The following is a 25331-nucleotide window of genomic DNA, read 5'->3' on the forward strand; positions in this document are numbered from 1 at the left end:
TGCCAGCCAAGTTGTGAGTCAGCCAGACTCCGTCAGGGCAGATCGAGCAGCGGGCGGAAGAAGGCGGCAGCTTCTCCTGGCGGCGGCGCGGGCTCTCTGATTTAAAGAGACCTCGCACCGCCTGTGCTGCGGCCAATCAGTGAGCTGCGTGGCGGCGCCCGTAGGGTCCAGAGTAGTCAGATGCCTTACGGTACCGTAGCTTCGGGGGCCTTATATTCTGGTGTGGCTTTATCGGGGAGGCCTTATTTTCAGGGGATGTCTTATTATCGGGGAGGTCTTATTTTCGGGGGGATGCCTTATATTACAGCGAGAGGCAAAACTAGAAGTAGGTCTTATTTTCGGGGGATGTCTTATTTTCGGGGAAACACGGTAGTTGTACACTGCAGCAGGTGTGGCAGTATTTTGTGCTGCACTGTGGTATTAGGTTCTGCTGGGGCGGTATTTTGTGCTGCACTAAGATATTGCTGGCCCCGCCTACTTGTGTTGTGGCTGCTTAATTGTGTTGGCCCTGCCTTCTGTCAGTTTGGATTTGCATAAAACTTGGGTCCATTGTCGTTTTTTTTTCCAGGGCCACTTTAACGACTTCTGACATGCCTGTATTAATAGCTTCATGCATCCCCCCAGGCTCTCTTTTAAGTTCCCAGTCCACCCCTGCCTATAAAGGTATCAGAAAGACACAAAGAGTCCCTGTATTGTTTTTTTATTCTCTAGGTCTGTTACATGGAGACATCACTATGAATTGAAGCTCTTATTTGTACGGATGGCACACAGGGAGCTGTTCCTGTCCCTCGGCCCAAAGGTGAAGTGAAGGTTTAAACTCTAATGTTTATCACTTCACAGTCCACTGGATGTATTGAGGGTTTTTCAGTCAGTGCTCCATGCTCCAAGCATACCTCTTTACCTTGTATTGGCGCCCTCATGTTGCCTGATCAGCTCCGCATTGTGCATAAGCGATGATGTCAGGCTGATCCTGGAAGTGAGGCTCTTATTGCCAGCAACCACTGAGCCATGGCGTGTTCAGTCAGAACTCTATACCTCTGTCTGCCAGAGTAAGAATGAGATGTCTTCTCACGGCTTTATTGCTGTAATGTATTCTGACCTCATCCCTGATATGTAAGTGTATTGAGCTCTGCTTGTGCATCTCGATTATCAGGCTATACAGGTTGTTATGTTGCTACAGTATGTGCATTAGCATCCTCACGCTGTGCACAGTCACAGCACAGTCAACGACACAGGACCAGGAAGCGGTGAGTACAGAGCCCAGGGAGCGCTGCATTCACCGTCTCCCGGTTCTCCGGTACTAATGAGCGCTTCCATAATGGAAGCACTTATTAGTATTCACCCCATAAGATGCAGTGACTTTTTCCACTTTGGGGGGGAAAAAGTGTGTTTTATGGGGATAAAAATACGGTATTACTGAAAAAGGAATACGCATCTACCCCTGCTGTATCGCTGGCTGCACTCTCGTCCATCCCTGTGGACAGGGCTTTCATATATGGCTCTTCCAACTTTCCTATGACCTAGAACATACAGTAGGGGGCCGAGAGAACAGATTTGACAGAATATGCCTGCTCTCAAATCTGCAACTAATTATGTAATGCCCCGCTGGACATGGTCTAACTTACTTCCAGGTCCCTAGCTCTGATTAATACAGCACGCTGGTCTCTATGGATTAAAGATTTTGTCTCACTTCAGCAAATGGTATTTATCATGTAGACAAGTTAATACAAGGCAGTTACTAATGTATTCTGATTGTCCGTATTGCCTCCTTTGCTGGCTTGGCCAGACGACCTCCCTTTCAAAAATCTTTTTTTAAGTTTACCCTTTCAGCCATCCTTCTTTTTTGGTCCACAACTAGAGAAGATCCTAGAATCCTTAAATTAGGGTAAAGGGTTGATATTTCTGGAAGCTAGGAGAAAACAGCAGTATAGACCATTTTTGTTGTCAGGACTCATGATACCCAAAAATTCTATGTGACAAATTTCTGGGCAGGAAAAAAAATTATAGAACAAAGCAAGAAAAAACTGATTCCTTTTAAAAAAGTAAAATTAGAAGTCTTCAGACCAATGACGCCCAGGCCCCCCGAAATACAAGTTGTTACGGATGTGGTGTGGGTGGGAAACTCCACACAGAGCACAGGAGGAAAGGGTATAGGAACTAGGCCTGGAAAGTAGGGTAAAGGAGAAGGTCACCTCCTAGAACAACCCTAATCCAAGTCCTGACTAACTATCAGTATGAACTTACCTCGATGGTAGGAAGGTTCATACACTGGAACCTAGAGCCCTAACACATTGTAGGGCCCTGATATAGTGACAGGACTTGATACAACCTATTCCTTGACCAGAAGAATGAACAGGAGTCTCCCTCAGGCCTAGATACAAAAGACCAGGAAATACAACAAACAAAATACAAATAGGAAAGACGACACTTAACTTCATGTGGAGAAACGGCAGCGCCAGGAGCTCAACTGAGATCCAACAACTAGCAAGCCCAGAGTCCAGAAACAAGCTAAAAACCGCACCCCCAGAAGGGGTAAGCAGTAATAAATAGGGGAAGTTAAATTACCAAACCTACAACACCTGCCAGAGGTGTGGTCATTGCCAAAACAACACAGACACAAATGATCCACAAGGAATCATTCAGATTAACCCACGTGTTGCCAGCCTCTCTGATCTCCTGGCACCTGTCACAGGAGTGTCCGTGACACAAGTAGGGGCCAGAATGAAGAAGTTTTTTACAGCATGGTCAAACACTTGTTCAGATGACTGGGTCTTATCAACCATCTAGAGAGGCTAGGTGCTGAAATTCATAAAAACCCCTTCGGAGCATTTCATGTTAAATCAAAGCAAAAGTCTATAAATGTTTCAGTTGCTTCAAAAATTCCAGCAAAAACAGCACTGGAAGCAGTTTCCCTCTCACAAAGAAGAACCAGAGTGTACTCCAGAATTTTAGTGGTCCCAAAACCAGGGAACAAATGGAGATTTATAACAGATCTCACCTATCTGAGTTTCTAGCAAAGAAAAGATTCTAAATGGAAACCATCTGTTCAGTTATGGCAAACCAGATAGATTTGTCAGATGCATACCTTCACATACTCATTCTGCCAGGTCACTGGAAGTTCTTTAGAGTAGCAATTCAAATACCAACAGATGTTCTGCACCTACAGTTCACCAGCTTTCTCTTTGTTACAGCAGCGGTGGTCGTGCTTTCTGGTGGCCAGGACCCCTATAGTGTGCAAGCACGGCAACCACTGCTGGATTGCAGAGTGGTCGTAACCATGGAAACGAGCAGTGTATAATGTGATAGAAAAATGAATCCAGCCAGCAAAGGAAGCAATATGGACAATCACAACACGTTAGTAAGTACCCTGTAATAACTTCCTCTACATAATAACTGCTATTTGCTGAACTGAGACAACCCCTTTAAAGAAAACTTAAAAAGTTCATGCTACAGTGATATTATATCATGAAAGTAGGGCATTTAAGTAGAAGCATGCAATAGTGATTTCCTCATCTCAAACTATTTATTCAAACAAAAGTGGTTAGTTTAGATGAGCGAATTTCATATTTTGAATTTGTTTGCGATTAGTTTACTGGTAAAAGCAAAATTGCGTTATGGATTCCGTTACCATGCACCATAACGCAATTCTATGACGGAATGCCTTTAGAGGCATTCCGTTATTTATTCAGTCATAATAGAAGTCTATGGGCTGCATAATGGATCCCTGCGTAACGGATGACTCCCCTGCATAACGGAAACGGGACGGATCCATTATGCAGCCCATAGATTTCTATTATGACAGAATGAATAACGGAGTGCCTCTAAAGGCATTCTATTATGCATTCCATCATAGAATTGCGTTATGGTCCGTGGTAACTGAATCCATAACGCAATTCTGCTTCTATGAACAAACTATTTTCATAAGCAGAAATTCGCTCATATCTAGTGGTGAGTATACTCCCACAAAAATGTAAATGTCTCAAAATTTGTCATGTGTCCCTGAGCATCAATTATAGTTTGACAATGATGTCTCATGCTGTTCACAAGTCGACCTATTGTCTGCTGAGGCATGGCATCCCACTCTACTTGAAGGGTGGCCCTCAGGTCATTGAGGTTCATTGGTACAGAGTTACGAGCCTCTACACGGTGACTCAGCTGATCCCATAGGTTTTCAATGGGATTCAGGTCTGGATAAAGTGCAGGCCACTCCATTTGCGGCACCCCAGTGTTCAGATGCTTTTTTCTAATGATGTGACCTTGATGAGCTGGCGCATTGTTGTCCATTAGGCCTGTGTTGTTCATGCAAAGGTACAATGCCTGAATTAATGTTATTCAAGTTGTATGGGCTTGTCACTGTACCATTCACAAAGTGTAGGGCACTTCTGTATTGACTAGACACACCTGCCCACACTGTAACATCACCACCACCTAAGGCTTACCAGTGGCTGATGCATATCGCTCTCCTTGACGTCTCCACCATCGTTAGCGGCCATCATTTCTGCTCATCGTGAATCGACTTTCATCAGTGAACAGCACTGAGACCCGCTGTCCCCTTTTGCAGCGTAGATGCCCCCGGCCCTTGCAAGACGAAGAAACTTGTGCCTGGTGCAGACCACGCAGATGTAAACTGACGTGACACTTGGGTGCCTCTCACCTCATTTAAATGTGCCTGGAGTTGTGTGGCATTCATCATCCAGTTCCGCAGGGCATTGTTCACAATAAAGCGGTCATCAGTGTGGGATAAGGCCAAAGGACGTCCACGTCTACGCCTTTCTGTGACTCTTCCAGTCTCTCTGTATCTCTGTTGCAACCTGCTGATGTTACCGTGTGACACTCTAAGCTCAGTGGCCACTTCCATCTGAGAACATTCTGTTTAAAGCCTCGCAATGGGGAAGTACTGTTGATCATTTGTTAGGTGTCATCTTGGTCTCATGATGTCAAAATGTGAACAGCATGATGAGGAGGACTGTTTAAATACTAATTTTAATCAAATTTATTGGGCGATTCATGGATCAAACACTTGTGAATTTTGCCATTAAGCTCCTTGTTAAAAAAAAACAGCAAGTTATGCAAAAAGTACTGAAACATTTAACAGTTGGACATGTGCATTAAAAAGTTTAGAGCAAGTGACATTAAGTTCACCTGTAATGGTTAGTGCATTTTAATTTCATCCTTAAATTTCACCTACAAGTCAAATATCCCTAACTTTTTGTGAGTATTGTGTGTGTGTGTGTGTATATGTATATATATATATATATATATATATATATATATATACACTCTGTGCATATACAGTGCTGTGAATGTTTCAGATTATCAAACAAACTTGAATATCAGACAAAGATAACCTGAGTAACTACAAAAAGCTGTTTTTAAATGATGATTTTATTTATTAAGGAAAAAATCTATCCCAAACAACCTGACCCTATGTGAAAACAATAACCCCTCCCCCCATTAATTAACTAGGATTAACCACAGTTTTTGGAAAGCTGAGTTCAATTTCTATTAGCCACACCCAGGCCTTATTACTGCCAGACCGTTAGAATTAAAAAAAATCTGACTAAAAGATCTCAAAAAGCAACACATCATCCCCCGATCTGAAGAAATACAAGAACCGATGAGAAAGAAAGTGATTGACATCTATCAGTCTGGAAAAGGTTACAAAGCCATTTGTAAGGCTTTGAGACTCTATTGAACCACAGTGAGAGCTATTATCTACAAATGGAGAAAACTTGGAACAGTGGTGAACCTTCCCAGGAGTGGCCGGTCTACCAAAATTTCTTCAAGAGCGCATCAAAGACTCATGCGGGAGGACACAAAAGAACCCAGAAAAACATCTGAAGCACTGCATGCCTCACTTGCTACAGTTAAAGGGTTTCTACCATCAGAATTACTGTTATGTAGCTGACTGACATTAGCGATGCGCTAATATCAGCACTACATAACAGTATGTTTTTTACATTTCTCCCTGCAGCTGTTTTGCTAAAATACACACTTTTATAATATGCTAATGAGCCTCTAGGTGCTATGTGGGTGTAGATTCAGCACCTAGAGGCTCTACTCACTCTTTATCCCGCCCAGGTCCTCCGTTCTGCCCGCCCCGCTCCTCTTGATTGACGTCCAAGTTCCATGCACCGTTGATGAAATCCTGCGCCGTTCACTTCTGTATTAAGCGCAGTGAGTGAAGGCCGTGCTCCTGGTGCTGGATTCCTCACTGCGCCGACTATGTCACGGTGAGGAAGCCGGCAGCTGTGTATTTTAGCAAAATGGCTGCAGGGAGAAATGTAAAAAACACACTGTTATGTAGTGCTGATATTAGCACATCGCTAATGTCAGTCAGCTACATAACAGTAATTCTGGTGGTAGAAACCCTTTAAGGTCAGTGTTCATGGTTCAACAATAAGAGACTTGGCACAAATTGTATCAATGGGAGAGTTCTAAGGCGAAAACCACTGCACACGAAAAAGGCCCGTCTGAAATTTGCCAAAAAAGATCTTGATAAACCCCAAGCCCTGTGGACAAAACAGGGAGACAAAAGGAGACAAAAGTGAAAATTTTTGGAAGGTGGGCGTCCCCTTACATCTAGCATAAAACTAACAAAACATTTTGGAAAAAGAGCATCATACAGAGAGTTAAACATGGTGATAGTGTGGTGGGCTGTGGCTGCTTTGCTGCTTTAGGACCTGGAGGATTTGCTGTAATTGATGGAACCATGAATTCTGCTCTCTACCAGAAAACCCTGGCCATCAGTCCAGATTTAAATCCGATTGAGATGCTGTGCTTGACCTTTAACAGGCTGTTTATGCTCAGAAAATCTGCAGTGTCGCTGAATTTAAACTATTCTGCAAAGAGTGGGCCAAAATTCCTCCACAGAGATCTAAAAGACTTATTGCCAGTTATTGCAAGCGCTTGATTGCAGTTGTTGCCGCCAAGGGTGCCACAACTAGTTATTAGGTTTAGGGGGCAATTACTTTTTCACACAGGTTGGTTTGGATAGCTTTTTCCCGTAATAAATGAAACCGTAATTTAAAAACTTCATTTTTGTATTTACTCAGGTTATCTTTGGTATTCAAATTTGTTATCAAGTTTGATAATCTGAAACATTTCAGTGAGACGAATTTGTAAGGGGCAAATACTTTTAAACAGCACTGTATATACATATATTCACAGTGTATGTGTGTGTGTGTATATATATATATATATATATATATATAAATGAGTTTGTCTGTCTAGACGTTCTTTATGCGCGACCAAACGACTGGACCGATCTTCGCCAAATTTGGCACACAGGTACATCAGGTGTCCGGGAAGGTTTTAGACCAGCTCTCTAGGACGTACCGTTCCCGAGATATTCCCAAAAAATTAGCCCCCCCCCCCCCAATACAAGCCTGCAAGTCTTTCTCTTCAAATCCCAACTGCTTTAAACACAGTTTTACTCCAGGTTTCCAGGAAAGGGGTTAGGTCAAGAACTTAGCATTGGGGGGAAGGTGCCATTTCAAATTTTGCCTCAGGCAGCAGGAAGGCAATGTGTTTCCCTGCCCCTGACCACAAGCGCTAAGGAAAGGGGGGCCCAAGCTGAACTCTTGCACCGGGGCCCATGAGCCTTCAGCTACGCCCCTGGTGGAGGTCACTGTTATTAAATGAGCAGGCACTGTGGAGGTCACTGTTATTAAATGGGCAGGCACTGTGGAGGTAACCGTTATTAAAGGGGAGGGCGCTATGAAGGTCCCTGTTAGAGATGCGGGCTCTGTGAAAGTCACTGTTAAAGGGGCGGTCACTGTTAAAATAACTGTTAAAGGGGAGGTCACTGTGAAAGTCACTGTTAAAGGGTCGGTCACTGTAAAAGTCACTGTTAAAGGGGCGGTCACTGTGAAAGTCAATGTTAAAGGAACGGTCACTGTGAAAGTCACATTTAATGGGGCGGCAACTGTTAAAGGGGCGGTCACTGTGAAGGTCACTGTTAAAGGGGCGGTCACTGTTAGGGTACTTTCACACTTGCGGCAGGACGGATCCGACAGGCTCTTCACCCTGTCGGATCCGTCATTTCGCCAGACCGCCGGTCCGTCCCCATTGACTATAATGGGGACGGGGCAGATCTCCGGCGCAGTACGTCAGTTCGCAGTGAGAGGCTGCAGGGCTAAAAAGTCGGACATGCAGGACTTGTCCGGCGGCCCTTCGCCGTGCACTGTCGTGCTGCGCCGGAGCTCCGCCCCTGTCCCCATTATAGTCAATGGGGACGGTGCGGCGGCACGGCAAAATAGCGGTAGGACGGATCCGACAGGGTGAACAGCTTGTCGGATCCGCCCTGCCGCAAGTGTGAAAGTTGCCTTAAAGGGGCGGTCACTATGAAAGTCACTGTTAAAAGGGCGGGCACTGTGAAGGTCACTGTTAAAGGGGCGGACAGTATGAAGGTCACTGTTAAAGGGGTGGTCAATGCTAAAGGGGCAGGCACTGTGAAGGTCATTGTTAAAGGGGCGGGCACTGTGGAGGTCAATGTTAAAGGGGCGGGTACTGTAGAGGTCACTGTTATGGGGGAAACTGTAGATATCTTTTTACGACACACGGAAACATGAAATAGATGAAATATACCCGTGCGAAGCCGTGTCCTTCTGCTTGTCTCTTACACAGTTGCAAGAAAAAGTATGTGAACCCTTTGGAATGATATGGATTTCTGCACAAATTGGTCATAAAATGTGATCTGATCTTCATCTAAGTCACAACAATAGACAATCACAGTCTGCTTAAACTAATAACACACAAAGAATTAAATGTTACAATGTTTTTATTGAACACACCATGTAAACATTCACAGTGCAGGTGGAAAAAGTATGTGAACCCTTGGATTTAATAACTGGTTGAACCTCCTTTGGCATCAATAACTTCAACCAAACGTTTCCTGTAGTTGCAGATCAGACGTGCACAACGGTCAGGAGTAATTCTTGACCATTCCTCTTTACAGAACTGTTTCAGTTCAGCAATATTCTTGGGATGTCTGGTGTGAATCGCTTTCTTGAGGTCATGCCACAGCATCTCAATCGGGTTGAGGTCAGGACTCTGACTGCGCCACTTCAGAAGGTGTATTTTCTTCTGTTTAAGCCATTCTGTTGTTGATTTACTTCTATGCTTTTGGTCGTTGTCCTGTTGCAACACCCATCTTCTGTTGAGCTTCAGCTGGTGGACAGATGGCCTTAAGTTCTCCTGCAAAATGTCTTGATAAACTTGGGAATTCATTTTTCCTTCGATGATAGCAATCCGTCCAGGCCCTGACACTGCAAAGCAGACCCAAACCATGATGCCCCCACCACCATACTTCACAGTTGGGATGAGGTTTTGATGTTGGTGTGCTGTGCCTCTTTTTCTCCACACATAGTGTTGTGTGTTTCCAAACAACTCAACTTTGGTTTCATCTGTCCACAGAATATTTTGCCAGTACTGCTGTGGAACATCCAGGTGCTCTTGTGCAAACTGTAAACATGCAGAAATGTTTTTTTTTGGACAGCTGTGGCTTTATCTGTGGTATCCTCCCATGAAATCCATTCTTGTTTAGTGTTTTACGTATCGTAGATTCGCTAACAGGGATGTTAGCATATGCCAGAGACTTTTGTAAGTCTTTAGCTGACACTCTAGGATTCTTCTTCACCTCATTGAGCAGTCTGCGCTGTGTTTTTGCAGTCATCTTTACAGGACAGCCACTCCTAGGGAGAGTAGCATCAGTGCTGAACTTTCTCCATTTATAGACCATTTGTCTTACCGTGGACTGATGAACAGCAAGGCTTTTGGAGATACTTTTATAACCCTTTCCAGCTTTATGCAAGTCAACAATTCTTAATCGTAGGTCTTCTGAGAGTTCTTTTGTGCGAGGCATCATTCACATCAGGCAATGCTTCTTGTGAAAAGCAAACCCAGAACTGGTGTGTGTTTTTTATAGGGCAGGGCAGCTGCAACCAACACCTCCATTGATTGGAGTCCAGTTGGCTGACACCTCACTCCAATTAGCTCTTGGAGATGTCATTAGTCTAGGTGTTCACATACTTTTTCCACCTGCACTGTGAATGTTTACATGGTGTGTTCAATAAAAACATGGTAACATTTAATTCTTAGTGTGTTATTAGTTTAAGCAGACTGTGATTGTCTATTGTTGTGACTTAGATGAAGATCAGATCACATTTTATGACCAATTTGTGCAGAAATCCATATAATTATAAAGGGTTCACATACTTTTTCTTGCAACTGTATATATAAAAATGAAATTCTGTCTGTCTAGACGTTTGTCTGTCTGGATGTTCTTTATGCGCAACCAAACGACTGGAGCAATCTTACCCAAATTTGGCACATAGGTACATCAGTAGTCCGGGAAGGTTTTAGACCGGGTCTCAGCTCTCTAGGACGTACCGTTCCTGAGATATTCCCAAAAAATGACCCACATTAGTCAATACAAGCCTGCAAGTCTTTCTCTTCAAATCCCAACTGCCATAAACACAGTTTTACTCCAGGTTTCCATAACAACCCAGCCATTTTTCTTTACTGCTTAAAGAAGCGGGCACAGTGGAGGTCACTGTTATTAAAGGGGTGGTCACTGTGAAAGTCACTGTTAAAGGGGCAGCCACTATGAAGGTCACTTTTAAAGGGGTGGCCACTATGAAGGTCACTGTTAAAGGGGTGGTCAATGTTAAAGGGGTGGGCACTGTGAAAGTCACTGTTAAAGGGGTGGGCACTGTGAAAGTCACTGTTAAAGGGGTGGGCACTGTGAAAGTCACTGTTAAAGGGGCGGGCACTGTGGAAGTCACTGTTAAAGTGGCGGACACTGAAGTTCACTGTTAAAGGGGCAGCCACTATGAAGGTCAATGTTAAAGGGGCGGGCACTGTGGAGGTCACTGTTAAAGGGGCGGGCACTGTGGAGGTCACTGTTAAAGGGGTGGGCACTGTGGAGGTCACTGTTAAAGGGGTGGGCACTGTGGAGGTCTCTTTTAAAGGGGTGGGATCTATGAAGGTCACTGTTAAAGGGGTGGTCAATGTTAAAGGGGTGGGCACTGTGAAAGTCACTGTTAAAGGGGCGGGCACTGTGGAAGTCACTGTTAAAGTCATTCTGGGTCATTCTAATACATGAATATGCTTTGATCTAAGCAATTCCATTGTAGCTCTGGCTGTATATTTAGGGTCATTGTCCTGCAGTAAGGTGAACCTCTGCCCCAGGCTCAAGTCTTTTGCAGCCTCAACTAGGTTTTCCTCCAGGATTACCCTGTATTTCACTCCATCCACCTTCCCATCTTCTCTGACCAGCTTCCCTGTCCCTGCTGAAGAAAAACATTCCCACAGCATGATGCTGCCAACACCATGTTTTACGGTGAGGATGGTATGTTCATGGTGATGTGCAGTATAAGTTTTCAGCATTTTTCATTTAGGCCAAAAAGTTCAACTTTGGTCTCATCTGACCAGAGCACCTTCTTTCACATGTTTGCTGTGTCCCCCACATGGCTTGTGACAGACGGCAAATGGGACTTCTTATGGCTTGCATTCAAAAATGACTTTCTTCTTACCATTCTTCCATAAAGACCATATTTTGTGGAGTACATGACTAATAGTTATCCTGTGGAAAGATTCTCCCACCTGAGGTGTGGATCTCTGCAGCTAATCCAGAGTGACCATGGGCTGCTTCTCTAATTAGTGCTCTACTTTGCTGGACTATCAGTTTAGGTGGACGGCAATGTCTTAGTTAGTTTTGCAGTTGTGTCATACTCTTTACATTTTTAAATGATTGATTGAAGTGCTTCATGAGATGTTTAGAGCTTGAGATATATATTTTTTTTTAGAACCTCACCCTGTTTTACACTTCTCCACAACTTTATCCCTGACCTCTCTGGTGTGTTCTCATTATGCTGTTTGATTACTAATGTTTTCTAACAAACCTCTGAGGTCTTTACAGAACAGATTTAGTTATACTGAGAATAAATTACACACAAGTGGACTCTATTTACTAATTTACCAATTGATCACATTGGATTTTACTTAGGAGTATCAGAGTACAGTACATAAAATCCCAATAAAATACATTTTAGTTTGTGGGTGTAACATGAAAAAATGTGGAAACGTTCAAGGGTTATGAATAATTTTTTAAGGCACTTTATCTGTGGATACAGACACATTGTTCATGAATACTAGTAAAGGTTTTTAGTTAGAGATATTCCACTTACTCAAAATTGTCACATCTTTGGCTCAGCTAGTAAGGTTTCTGCCTCTGATGCCGAAGGACCTGAGCCCAAGACCTGCCAGAGACAATTTGGATAAAAAGGGAATAAAAGTTTTTAAATATACAGGGGTGTTCTCAATCACTATTATAATGCTGAAGGCCCTAGTTATATGGGAGAATGACTTTTATCTTAACTCATTCCAGACCTCTGCTATACATGTACAGAGTAAGTCAAGATTTTAAACATGGCACCCGCTTAGAAGCTGAGAGTGCGCCATAGCCACCCCATAGCATTTCCAAACACTCAGAGGCATTGTCTGCAATCTGCAATAATGCTGATCACGGACATATAAACCCTCACATAATGCTGTCTATTGCGACCACTGCATCTGAGGCATCTTTTCCCTGGAGCTCTGCACTTCTGGGGCCCAAATGGATCCCCTGTGCCAATATAAAGGTTGCTATGACAGCATTGGGTCTTTGGAAGATTTCAAGGACTGCCACAGTGATGTTCCTATGGGGTTCTGCCTGTTGTGGGAATTATATTCCTACCGCTGGGTTCCAGGTCCATTGCTTCTCTTCCGGTGCCTCAGGTCTCCCTGCATCATCATCCGATTTGACGTCGGCCTCCCAGGCCACATGATGCATGGGTGACACATCACCGCTCCATCTAGAAATTGGCTGCAGTGGACAGGTGACCATCAAATCGGATGCTGGCGTGCGGAGACCTGATAACTGTGGTGCTCGAGGGAGAGTGGTGGAAGTCAAGACCCAGCAGTGGAGATCAGATATATATAATTCCCACCATGGGCCTGGTTACCCTGGGGTGGGGGGTGTCTGCAGAAAATGTCCCCGGGTTAAAAAAAACCTGTTTAAAGAAAAATAAACAGAAAGTAATTACGTATAAAGAAATTCCTTAAATAAAACAGTCATAAATAGCTTCTGGAAGCTATGAATTACTTTGTGATAAGGAGAGAAGCTTCTTCAGCGCCCTCTACGGGACACAGTTTACTGAAAAAGTAATGAAGCTGCCCTTATCTGATGTCCGAAAGCTCATCCTATGCAGTGTCCAAAGGATCATCTCATGACCTGAATGGGACGAACCAGACTGTATTGCCACCACAAGTGAGTTGATGTGCAGTGCAATCTTGAAGAGGGAGCAGCACTTGCACTAGATGTTTTTTTATTGACATCTGTGCATTTTTAGCTAAAAGTATTTGTTATATGATTATTCCCATTGGGACATTTATGGCATAAATTATAGAATGTGCTATATGTGTCTAATATGTGTGGATCTTTCCTCTAGGATCTGCACTTATCTCTAGAAGGGCAATCCCTTTCTGCAGCCACAACAAAAAGATGGGTGACTGTGCATGCACAGAGACAGTGTGCCCTTCTTATGATAGGTTATGGTTTGGAGAATCAAAAACAAAATAATTCCATATCCCACAAAATGTAAATATGCCAAAAATGGTGACATGGGATTAGAATACGGGCTGCAACCCAAAGATATGTAATGTAACATACATAGTTTATAAGACATCTAAAAAAAAGTCATCTGTCCATCTAGTTCAGCCTGATATCCTGCAAGTTTATCCAGAGGAAGGCACAAAAATCCCTGTGAGATAGAAGACAATTTTCCTCACTTTAGGGGGGAAAAAATCCTTCCAGACTCCAATCAGGCAATCAGAATAAACTCTGGATCAACAACCCATCTCTAGTAACTATAACCTGTAATATTATTACACTCCAGAAATACATCCAGGCCCCTCTTGAACTCTTTTAGTGAATTCACCATCACCACATTCTCAGGCAGAGAGATCCATAATCTCACTGCTCTTACTATAAAGAATCCTCTTCTATGTTTGGGTACAAACCTTCTTGTGTTCAGAAATTTTATAACTTTTTATAAATATAATATCTATATATATGCTGTAAAATTGTGTTCAAAGGTTAACATGTGATTCAAATAAGATTTACCAGTAAACAAATGTATAGAATGTAGTTGAATGTATGTAAAGAATGTGAAAGATATTGCCAAAAAGCCAGTGGTTTCTTAATACTACTGACCAAAAAAGCTTAAGGGTGCAGTGCAGTAGTGTGACACAGCAGAGAACTGTGCAGCAAAAGCGTATGTGGTTTGTGCAGGTGAAATCATGTGTTTTATCTCCACAAGTCATGTAATCAAAAAATGCATGCAAAACTATGGTAATACATGCAGTTCTCGGCCACATTGCCTACTGCCATATTGTGGTCACAATATGTACATTAATAGGACCTTTACTGATAGAATTCATAAGGGACCATATTATAAGAATCAGGGACACCCTTGCTATGTAGACCATGTATGGATTCCAAGACATATTTTTGTGATCACATTGTTAATTTACAGTAGATAATCAAGTTGGTTTCTCCAAAAATTGAGCCTTAAAGGGAACCTGTCACCTGAATTTAGGGTATAGAGCTGAGGACATGGGCTGCTAGATGGCCGCTAGCACATCCGCAATATCCATTCCCCATAGCTCTCTGTGCTTTTATTGTGTCAAAAAAATGATTTTATATACAGTCAGGTCCATAAATATTGGGACATCGACACAATTATAACATTTGTGGCTTTATACACTACCACAATGGATTTGAAATGAAACAAACAAGATGTGCTTTAACTGCAGACTGTCAGCTTTAATTTGAGGGTATTTACATCCAAATCAGGTGAATGGTGTAGTAATTAAAACAGTTTGCATATGTACCTTCCACTTGTCAAGGGACCAAAAGTAATGGGACAATTGGCTTTTCAGCTGTTCCATTGCCAGGTGTGTGTTATTCCCTCATTATCCCAATTACAATGAGCAGATAAAAGGTCCAGAGTTCATTTCAAGTGTGCTATTTGCATTTGGAATCTGTTGCTGTCAACTCTCAAGATGAGATCCAAAGAGCTTTCACTATCAGTGAAGCAAGCCATCATTAGGCTGTAAAAACAAAACAAAAACCCATCAGAGAGATAGCAAAAACATTAGGCATGGCCAAAACAACTGTTTGGAACATTCTTAAAAAGAAGGAATGCATCGGTGAGCTCAGCAACACCAAAAGACCCGGAAGACCACGGAAAACAACTGTGGTGGATGACCGAAGAATTATTCCCCTGGTGAAGAAAACACCCTTCACAACAGTTGGCCAGATCAAGAACACTCTCCAGGAGGTAGGTGTATGTGTGTCAAAGTCAACAATCAAGAGAAGACTTCACCAGAGTGAATACAGAGGGTTCACCACATGATGTAAACCATTGGTGAGCCTTAAAAACAGGAAGGCCAGATTAGAGTTGAGACCAAGATCAACTTGTACCAGAGTAATGGGAGGAGAAGAGTATGGAGAAGGAAAGGAACTGCTCATGATCCTAAGCAAACCACCTCATCAGTGAAACATGGTGGTGGTGGTAGTGTCATGGCATGGGCATGTATGGCTGCCAATGAAGCTGGTTCTCTTGTATTTATTGATGATGTGACTGCTGAAAAAAGCAGCAGGGTGAATTCTGAAGTGTTTCGGGCAATATTATCTGCTCATATTCAGCCAAATACTTCAGAACTCATTGGACGGCGCTTAACAGTGCAGATGGACAATGACCCAAAGCATACTGCAAAAGCAACTAAAGAGTTTTTTAAGGGAAAGAAGTGGAATGTTATGCAATGGCCAATTCAATCACCTGACCTGAATCCGATTGAGCATGCATTTCACTTGCGGAAGACAAAACTGACAGTTGCAGTAGAGGCCTGGCAGAGCATCACCAGGGATGAAACCCAGCATCTGGTGATGTTCATGCATTCCAAACTTCAGGCTGTAATTGACTGCAAAGGATTTTCAACCAAGTATTAAAAAGTAAAAGTTTGACTTATGATTATTATTATGTCCCATTACTTTTGGTCCCTTAACAAGTGGGAGGCACATATGCAAACTGTTGTAATTCCTACACCGTTCACCTGATTTGGATGTAAATACCCTCAAATAAAATCTGACAGTCTGCAGTTAAAGCACATCTACAGGGTAGGCCATTTATATGGATACACCTTAATAAAATGGGAATGGTTGGTGATATTAACTTCCTGTTTGTGGCACATTAGTATATGTGAGGGGGGAAACTTTTCAAGATGGGTGGTGACCATGGCGGCCATTTTGAAGTCGGCCATTTTGAATCCAACTTTTGTTTTTTCAATAGTAAGAGGGTCATGTGACACATCAAATTTATTGGGAATTTCACAACAAAAACAATGGTGTGCTTGGTTTTAACGTAACTTTATTTTTTCATGAGTTATTTACAAGTTTCTGACCACTTATAAAATGTGTTCAATGTGCTGCCCATTGTGTTGGATTGTCAATGCAACCCTCTTCTCCCACTCTTCACACACTGATAGCAACACCGCAGGAGAAATGCTAGCACAGGCTTCCAGTATCCGTAGTTTCAGGTGCTGCACATCTCGTATCTTCACAGCATAGACAATTGCCTTCAGGTGACCCCAAAGATAAAAGTCTAAGGGGGTCACTGGATTTGCGAAATTGCTACATGATGATGTGTTTCCCTCTTTATGCACTGAAGCTGGCACGTTCCCTGAGTTTTTCCAGCAAGATGGTGCACCCACCACCACATTATGGGTGTCAGGTCCGAGCATTCCTAAATGAACAGTTTTCTGGAAAGTGGATTGGTCGTCGTGGGTCAGTTGAATGGCCCCCCAAGGTCTCCCGATCTGACCCCCTTAGACTTTTATCTTTGGGGTCATCTGAAGGCAATTGTCTATGCTGTGAAGATACGAGATGTGCAGCACCTGAAACTACGGATACTGGAAGCGTGTGCTAGCATTTCTCTTGTGGTGTTGCTATCAGTGTGTGAAGAGTGGCAGAAGAGGGTTGCATTGACAATCCAACACAATGGGCAGCACATTGAACACATTTTATAAGTGGTCAGAAACTTGTAAATAACTCATGAAAGAATAAAGTTACGTTAAAACCAAGCACACAATTGTTTTTCTTGTGAAATTTCCAATAAGTTTGATGTGTCACATGACCCTCTTCCTATTGAAAAAACTAAAGTTGGATTCAAAATGGCCAACTTCAAAATGGCCGCCATGGTCACCACCCATCTTGAAAAGTTTCCCCCCTCACATATACTAATGTGCCACAAACAGGAAGTTAATATCACCAACCATTCCCATTTTATTAAGGTGTATCCATATAAATGGCCACCCTGTAGTTTGTTTCATTTCAAATCCATTGTGGTGTTGTATAGAGCCAAATATTTTAGAATTGTGTCGATGTCCCAATATTTATGGACCTGACTGTATATGTAAATGATGCAAGAAGCCCAAGGAGCTGTTACTAACGTTTCAGGAGCCCAGCCACGCCCACTGTGAAGGAGCCCAGCACCGCCCCGCATCCTCAGAATCTCCTCCTTGCTCCCTGACGTCACAAAGCTAGAGCGCCGTAATCTCGCGATGCGCGAGCTAGCGCATGCGCAGTGTCTGCATAGTGTTCCTTGCCTGTGCTGGCATCAGCCTCAGGGAATGAACTGCGCATGCGCTAGCTCGCGTATCGTGAGATTACGGCGTTGTAGCTTTGTGACACCTGGGAGCAAGGAGGAGATTCGGAGGATGAAGAATGGTGCTGGGCTCCTTCACAGTGGGTGTGGCTGCACTCAGAGTTAGAATGCTGGACTCTTCTCTGAAGCATGGAGGAGACAGGACTCATCTAAGGTTCTTTCACATATATGGCGGGAGCATTTCTTTTAGGTTTTTCTCTGAACTGATTAGTTCATTCAGAATTAATTATTAATTTTAATATCAATTTTAATGTATTAAAAAGTATTTTTAGATAAGCGAGTGGATAAATAGGCTTAGAAAGTTATGACCGGTTTACTTCAAGCCTATTTTAAACTACCCAATGTTCAGGCAGATTATCACCAACTAGTGGTTATACAAAGACTTGTTATCAATAATCTGCTAGTGTAGAAGTGCCGCAGATTACCCGATGAAAGAACTAAATGCTCATTCATTGTGTAATTGGATAGTTCGTACGGGCACCTAAATCATTGTTTGCTGGCAGCAGATGGTGCTGTCTAAATAGTTCTCTGCTGCCGTAATACAATGATTCTGTATGTGAATAAGTGATGTCCTTAGATATCGCTCCTCCCCATACTGTAGAGGAGATCGCTGCATGGAAGTACAGCACTGTCCTCCACTCAAGAGAAATTAAGTTTCAGGAAGGAACGCTTCCTTGCCGACAATCGTCTGCTCCATTGGGCCATATAAACAGGTCTTGATTATTTTAGTTTTGGTTATAATTACACCTACTATTGATTTGCTTTATTAGATTGTTTGTTGCTTTTAGATTGGTTGGTGGACCCAAGTATTTCACAGCTCTGCTAAGTATGCAAAAGGATAGTCCAAGACCAAATGGACATATTTACTTCTCAGATGTCAGACTCACATATAATGGATTTCAGATAAAAATGATGCCAGGTATGTGTATCAGCTTTCTGTCTTTTAAGTGAAGTTCTCCTCCCTGTGACCAAAATAGCAGCAGGATTATCAGTGTTACATGGCAATAACATAATCTGAATAGCTCTGGAAGATTCTAGGGGAAGCAGTTTGCTAGCAAGGGCGTAAATAAGGAGTTTCTTCACCACCCTCACATTGCCATATGCATCAATTTAGCTTTAATTTAAAGGGGATTTCTGGGATTTTACTACTGATGACCTATCCTCAGGCTAGGTCATCAGTATCCGATTGGTGGGAGTCTGACACCCAGGACCCCCGCCAATCAGCTGTTTGAGAAGGCATCGGTGCTCATGTGAGGTCTGTGTCCTTCTCCGTGCTGACCAAGCACAGTGCTGTACATTGTATCGCACTCAGCCGCTATACAATGTACAGCAGTGTGCTTGGTAGGTCATCAGTAGTAAAATCCTGCAAAACCCCTTTAATATATATGCATATTAAGGCTATTTTAATAATAATTTGAGGATTCTGTAACTTCAAGTTTCAAAAGCCTCAGGTTATGGTATTTTCAACTTTCCTAAGCTTTTGTCCAAAGATTTTCCTCAGCTATTTTGACTTAAAACCATATTCAAGTGACAGTATCATAAGTGGTAACAATGAGGGGCTGATACGATTTGGATAAAAGATCCAGCCAATCAGTGTAAACATTTCTGGCACTGATCTTGGCCGTTTAACACCATTGATGCCATGGTCAGTAGCCACCCGTGGCATCTATGGGCTTAAGAGAGGGAGCTCCCTCTCTATTCCATCGGGCTGCCACTGCTGCAATGGCAGCGGCCCAATGGTTCCCATGGCAACCGGACACCTTACAAAGGCACCCATGCGTACCATGTACCTAAGCCTAATCAGACCCTGGGGGTCTGATCTGGCTTAGTGTCAGTGTAAAACTGACAATACAGTGCATGTACTGTATAGCCATCAGGCCCGCTGGATTGATTAAAAATAAAAAGGGTAAAAAAAAAAAATAAAAAAAAAAATTAAATAAAAATAAAAAGTATTTTTTATCCCCTATACGTTCATTTATGTCATTAACAAAATGAAAAAATAAAAAAAAATACACATAATTGGTATTTTAATGTTTTTAATGACCTGATCTATAAAATTATCATGTTACTAACCCCGCGCAGTGAACGCCGTAAAAAAAGGTATAATAGCTGTTTTTGTCACCTCACCTCCACAAAAAAATAAAAAATAAATGACAAGTGATCACAAAATAAAGATAAAATATGTTATGGAAAAATAAATATGTTATGGACTTAAGTTAGTACATGACGATGCAAAATATAATTTATTTTTAACACAAAAGTGATTTTATGCAGAAAAAGTAAAACTATATAAACTTTGTATTGACATAACCATATCAACACACAGAATAAAATTATCATATCATATTTACCGCAAGAGGAACCCCATAAAAAATATAAAACACTGACAGATTTGCCATTTTTGCCCACTTCACCTTCACAAAAAATGGTATAAAAAGTGATCAAAAAGATATGTACCCCAAAATTATACCAATAAAAACTAAAGCCCATCGTACAAAAAACAAGCCCTCACACAGCTACATTGGTGAAAAAATGTTAATGTTATGGACTTTAGTATATGACGATATAATTTATTTTTAACACAAAAGTGATTTTATGCTGAAAAAGCAGTAAAACAAAAGAAACTATATAAATTTGGTATTGCCGTGACCGTATCAACCCACGGAATAAAATTAACATATAATATTTGCCACAAGAGGAACCCCAATAAAAATAAAAACACAGACAGAATTGCCTTTTTTTCCCACTTCACCTCTACAAAATGTGCTATAAAAAGTGATTAAAAGGTTATACCGTATTTTCCGGCGTATAAGTAAACTGGGCGTATAAGACGACCCCCAACTTTTCCAGTTAAAATTTAGGGTTTGGGCTATACTCGGCGTATAAGACTACCCCTCCAACACTATTTACTTTGGCATCAAGATCTGCAGGTAATTGTTGTGCTATTTTCGACTTTTGCCTCAGTACCATATTATGCCTTTCCAAGAATGTAGTACACCAGGATACAGGGGCCTTAAATATGTTGCCGTGATCTGGGTTAGATTTGGCCCACTGAAGTGCAAACAAACATATTTTATTTCGTGTCACTACATAACCGTTTTGGCGATGGTCATTCACCATGTCTGCTACATGTTTTTTCGAGTTCTGGCCAATGTTGGGTGCCTCTTCTTAATGCACACTTACCCCTTGGCATACTCTTTAATGCTTTTTAATTTGCTTTCCAGTCCCGAACCATCTTTTCTGTTACTCCATATTGTCTTGCATCAGTGCAGTTATTATGTTCAATGGCAAAGTTTACAACTTGCTTCATATTTCTTTCTTCTTGCTGGTAGAGCCATGATTGGGTCTTGACTGTTAGCCATTTGTATACTGTACTGTATGTACTGGTGCTGTACTGTATGTACAGATACTGGTGCTGTACTGTATTCACCACCACATGTATCTGCTCCCCAGATAGACTCTGTTTTTTCACCACAGATAAGATGCATACCAAACTTCATTAGAGCTCTGCCGTTCCATCATTAGATGCTCCTGCTTCCCCCTGCCTTCCCTCAGAATCGCCAATCCAACCCAGTATACAACAACCAGCCAATCACGGCAAGTGATGTACCGGTATTTTCTGTGCACACTGCATACAAAGCCTGCTTGGATTGGTTGGGTCAGCTCTCCCTGCCTGACCAGCCCTCGCTGTCTTCGATCTGAGTGGTAGTACGCAATGTGATACTGCCAGCATGAGAAAACAACTGAGAGCAGAGAGAGGGGGCTGCTTCAGGAGCGGCTGGCCGGGATGAAGCGAATGGTAGCTCAGCTAGAGGGCGCCTGTCCCTGAAGCTGGAGAAGGACAGCTACTCCAGTCCCGTTAGGAAGTAAGTTTCAGCACGCCGTATACCGGCATATAAGACGACCCCCGACTTTTGAGAAGATTTTCATGTGTTAAAAAGTCTTATACACAGGAAAATACAGTATATACCCCAAAGAGATACCGCAAAAAACAAGTCCTCACAGAGGTACATTAGTGAAAAAATGTAAATGTTATGGATGTTAGTGTATGGTGATGGAAAATATCATTTACTTTAAAAACAAAAGTGATTTCATGCTGAAAAAGTAGTTAAAACATAAAAAATATACATTTGGTATCCCCTTAACTGTATCTACTCACAGAATAAAATTATATCATAAATACCACATGAGGAACTCCATAAAAAATAAAAAAAACACTAACAGAATTGCAATTTTTGCCCGCCTCATCTCCACAAAAAATGGTATAAAAAGTGATCAAAAAGACATATGTATCCCAAAATTATAAAAATTATAAAAACTACAGCCTGGCCCTCAAAAAAATAAGCCCTCACACAGATACATTGGTGAAAAAATAAAAATGTTATGGCCTCTAAAAACAAAAAATTTCAGCAAATTATATGTTAGAAAATCCTGATGCCGCTCCTTCCCCTCTGAATGCTGCCGTGCCCCTAAACAGTGGTTTACGGACACATACAGTACAGACCAAAAGTTTGGACACACCTTCTCATTCAAAGAGTTTTCTTTATTTTCATGACTATGAAGGCCTCAAAACTATGAATTAACACATGTGGAATTATATACATAACAAACAAGTGTCAAACAACTGAAAATATGTCATATTCTAGGTTCTTCAAAGTAGCCACCTTTTGCTTTGATTACTGCTTTGCACACTCTTGGCATTCTCTTGATGAGCTTCAAGAGGTAGTCCCCTGAAATGGTCTTCCAACAGTCTTGAAGGAGTTCCCAGAGATGCTTAGCACTTGTTGGCACTTTTGCCTTCACTCTGCGGTCCAGCTCACCCCAAACCATCTCGATTGGGTTCAGGTCCGGTGACTGTGGAGGCCAGGTCATCTGGCGCAGCACCCCATCACTCTCCTTCATGGTAAAATAGCCCTTACTTTCAAAGTTTTCCCAATTTTTCGGCTGACTGACTGACCTTCATTTCTTAAAGTAATGATGGCCACTCGTTTTCCTTTACTTAGCTGCTTTTTTCTTGCCATAATACAAATTCTAACAGTCTATTCAGTAGGACTATCAGCTGTGTATCCACCTGACTTCTCCTCAACGCCACTGATGGTCCCAACCCCATTTATAAGGCAAGAAATCCCACTTATTGAACCTGACAGGGCACACCTGTGAAGTGAAAACCATTTCAGGGGACTACCTCTTGAAGCTCATCAAGAGAATGCCAAGAGTGTGCAAAGCAGTAATCAAAGCAAAAGGTGGCTACTTTGAAAAACCTAGAATATGACATATTTTCAGTTGTTTCACACTTGTTTGTTATGTATAAAATTCCACATGTGTTAATTCATAGTTTTGATGCCTTCAGTGTGAATCTACAATTTTCATAGACATGAAAAAAAAAAGAAAACTCTTTGAATAAGAAGGTGTGTCCAAACTTTTGGTCTGTACTGTATATATGGTGTTGCCGTATTCAGAAAAGATTACATTAGGCTACTTTCACACCTGCGTTAGGTGCGGATCCGTCTGGTATCTGCACAGACGGATCCGCACCTATAATGCAAATGCTTAGATCCGTTCAGAACGGATCCGTTTGCATTACCATGAACAAAAAAAAATAATTTTTATTTATTTATTTATTTATTTTTTTCATGATAATGCAAACGGATCCGTTTTGACTTTACATTGAAAGTCAATGGGGGACGGATCCGTTTGAAAATTGAGCCATACTGTGTCAACTTCAAACGGATCCGTCCCCATTGACTTACATTGTAAGTCTGGACGGATCCGTTTGCCTCCGCACGGCCAGGCGGACACGCCTGCTGAGCGGAGCGGAGGACAAACGGTGCCAGACTGATGCATTCTGAGCGGATCCGCATCCACTCAGAATGCATTAGAGCTGGACGGATCCGTTCGGGCCGCTTGTGAGAGCCTTCAAACGGAACTCACAAGCGGAGCCCCGAACGCTAGTGTGAAAGTAGCCTTATAAATTGTGAGGTGCATTTTCTCCTGTTACCCCTTGTGAAAATGAAAAATTTGGTGCTAAAGCATTATGTTGGAAGTAAAAGTTAAATTTTGATTTTCACAGCCATGTGTTTCTAATTTCTAAAATGAAACGGTTGTTGGATCAAAGCGTTCACTTCACACCTAGATTTATTCTTTGAGGTGTAGTTTCCAAAATGGGGTGACTTTTTGGGGTTTTCTTTCTAGGGGTACCTCAGGGTCTCTTCAAATGTGACATTGCACCTGAAAACCATTCCAGCAAAATCTGCCATCCGTTACACAATATGGCACTCCTTTCCTTCTGCGCCCTGCCGTGTGCCCACACAGCGGGTTACGACCACATATGGGGTGTTTCTGTAAACTGCAGTATCAGGGTAATAAATATTGAGGTTTGTTTGGCTGTTAACCCTTGCTGTATTACAGAAAAAAATTATTAAAATTTGCACACAAAAAATACACTTTAAAATATTCCTTCCATTTTGCTTTAATTCTTGTGGATTACCTAAAGGGTTAACAAAGTTTGTAAAATCAGTTTTGAATAACTTGAGGAGGGGTGTAGGTTCTAAAATGGGGTCATGTATGGATGGTTTGTAAGCCCCACCAAGTGACTTCATCACTAAACTAGTCCTTAAAAAAGTGGGTTTTGGAAATTTTCCTTAAAAAAATAAAAATTTACTTCTAAGCTTCGAAGCCTTCTAACTTCCTAAAAAATAAAGTGACTTTTACAAAATGATGCAAACATAAGGTATACATATGGGGGGATGTAAAGTAATTATTTTATGAATTATAACTATCTATATTAAAAGTAGAGAAATACAAATTTTACCAAGTTCACTGCAAATTATTGGATTTTTTTATGGATAAATGTACAACAGTCTCAGAATGGCTTGGATAAGTAAAAGCTTTCCAAAGTTAATACCAGGTAAACTGACACATCAGCTTTAGCATTTGGTCCAAACTGGCAAGCAACAGCTTGAAGGGGTTAACAAACAAACTGAGAATGTATGTTTTTTTACACATGAATGTTCTCCATAATTTTGTTGACTTATCCAGATGGTATCATTAACTTCCCCAAAATGTGGAATGTTTCCAAGAATAATTCTTGATTTTTCAATTCAGGTTAATGGTGATGACTGATCTGTAACACTTTTTTATGAAATCGGAGGCAAGCCCTTAATTATTGGTTTTCTGAGATCTTTTTTTTGTTTCTGAAATGTTGACTTATTTCACAGTTCTATTCTTTATATCTTACTGGCACCTATTATACATAAGCTCATATTGTTATTAGAGAAGTTCATGAAATCACCAACAAAGAAATTGTTTCTCTTCATGTTCTTTTTAGGCTCATCAAATTTTACTGACCATGTTGAGATTGAAGCTATAACTAAACATTTGCCCTTTTTTGGAATAACTGATCTCAAAGAAGTTTTAAGCTCTGTGGTGAATGGAAATAAAAACTTGTGGGAGTGTAGGCCCTTGAAAGTTCTGAATTATTTAGAGGTGAGTACATTTACAAAGAGATATTTGGCAAGATTAATTATTGGAACACTTTCAGAAAGTACACATGGTTTGTAG

The 25331-nt window shown here is 41.7% G+C and overlaps 1 protein-coding gene across 5 annotated transcripts in view; it reads left to right on the top strand.

Moving 5' to 3' along the window:
* Nucleotides 1-25331, top strand: part of PMS1 (PMS1 homolog 1, mismatch repair system component) — a 581602-nt gene that overhangs the window by 501255 nt on the left and 55016 nt on the right. For all 5 annotated transcript variants that reach the window (XM_040439910.1, XM_040439915.1, XM_040439913.1 and 2 more), the window contains 2 exons: nt 18560-18690; nt 25099-25256. In XM_040439910.1, the coding sequence (XP_040295844.1) occupies nt 18560-18690; nt 25099-25256 (289 nt within the window). The remainder of the gene's footprint in view (nt 1-18559; nt 18691-25098; nt 25257-25331) is intronic.

This window comes from Bufo bufo, chromosome 7 (assembly GCF_905171765.1).
Source record: "Bufo bufo chromosome 7, aBufBuf1.1, whole genome shotgun sequence".
Classification (NCBI taxonomy): domain Eukaryota; kingdom Metazoa; phylum Chordata; class Amphibia; order Anura; family Bufonidae; genus Bufo; species Bufo bufo.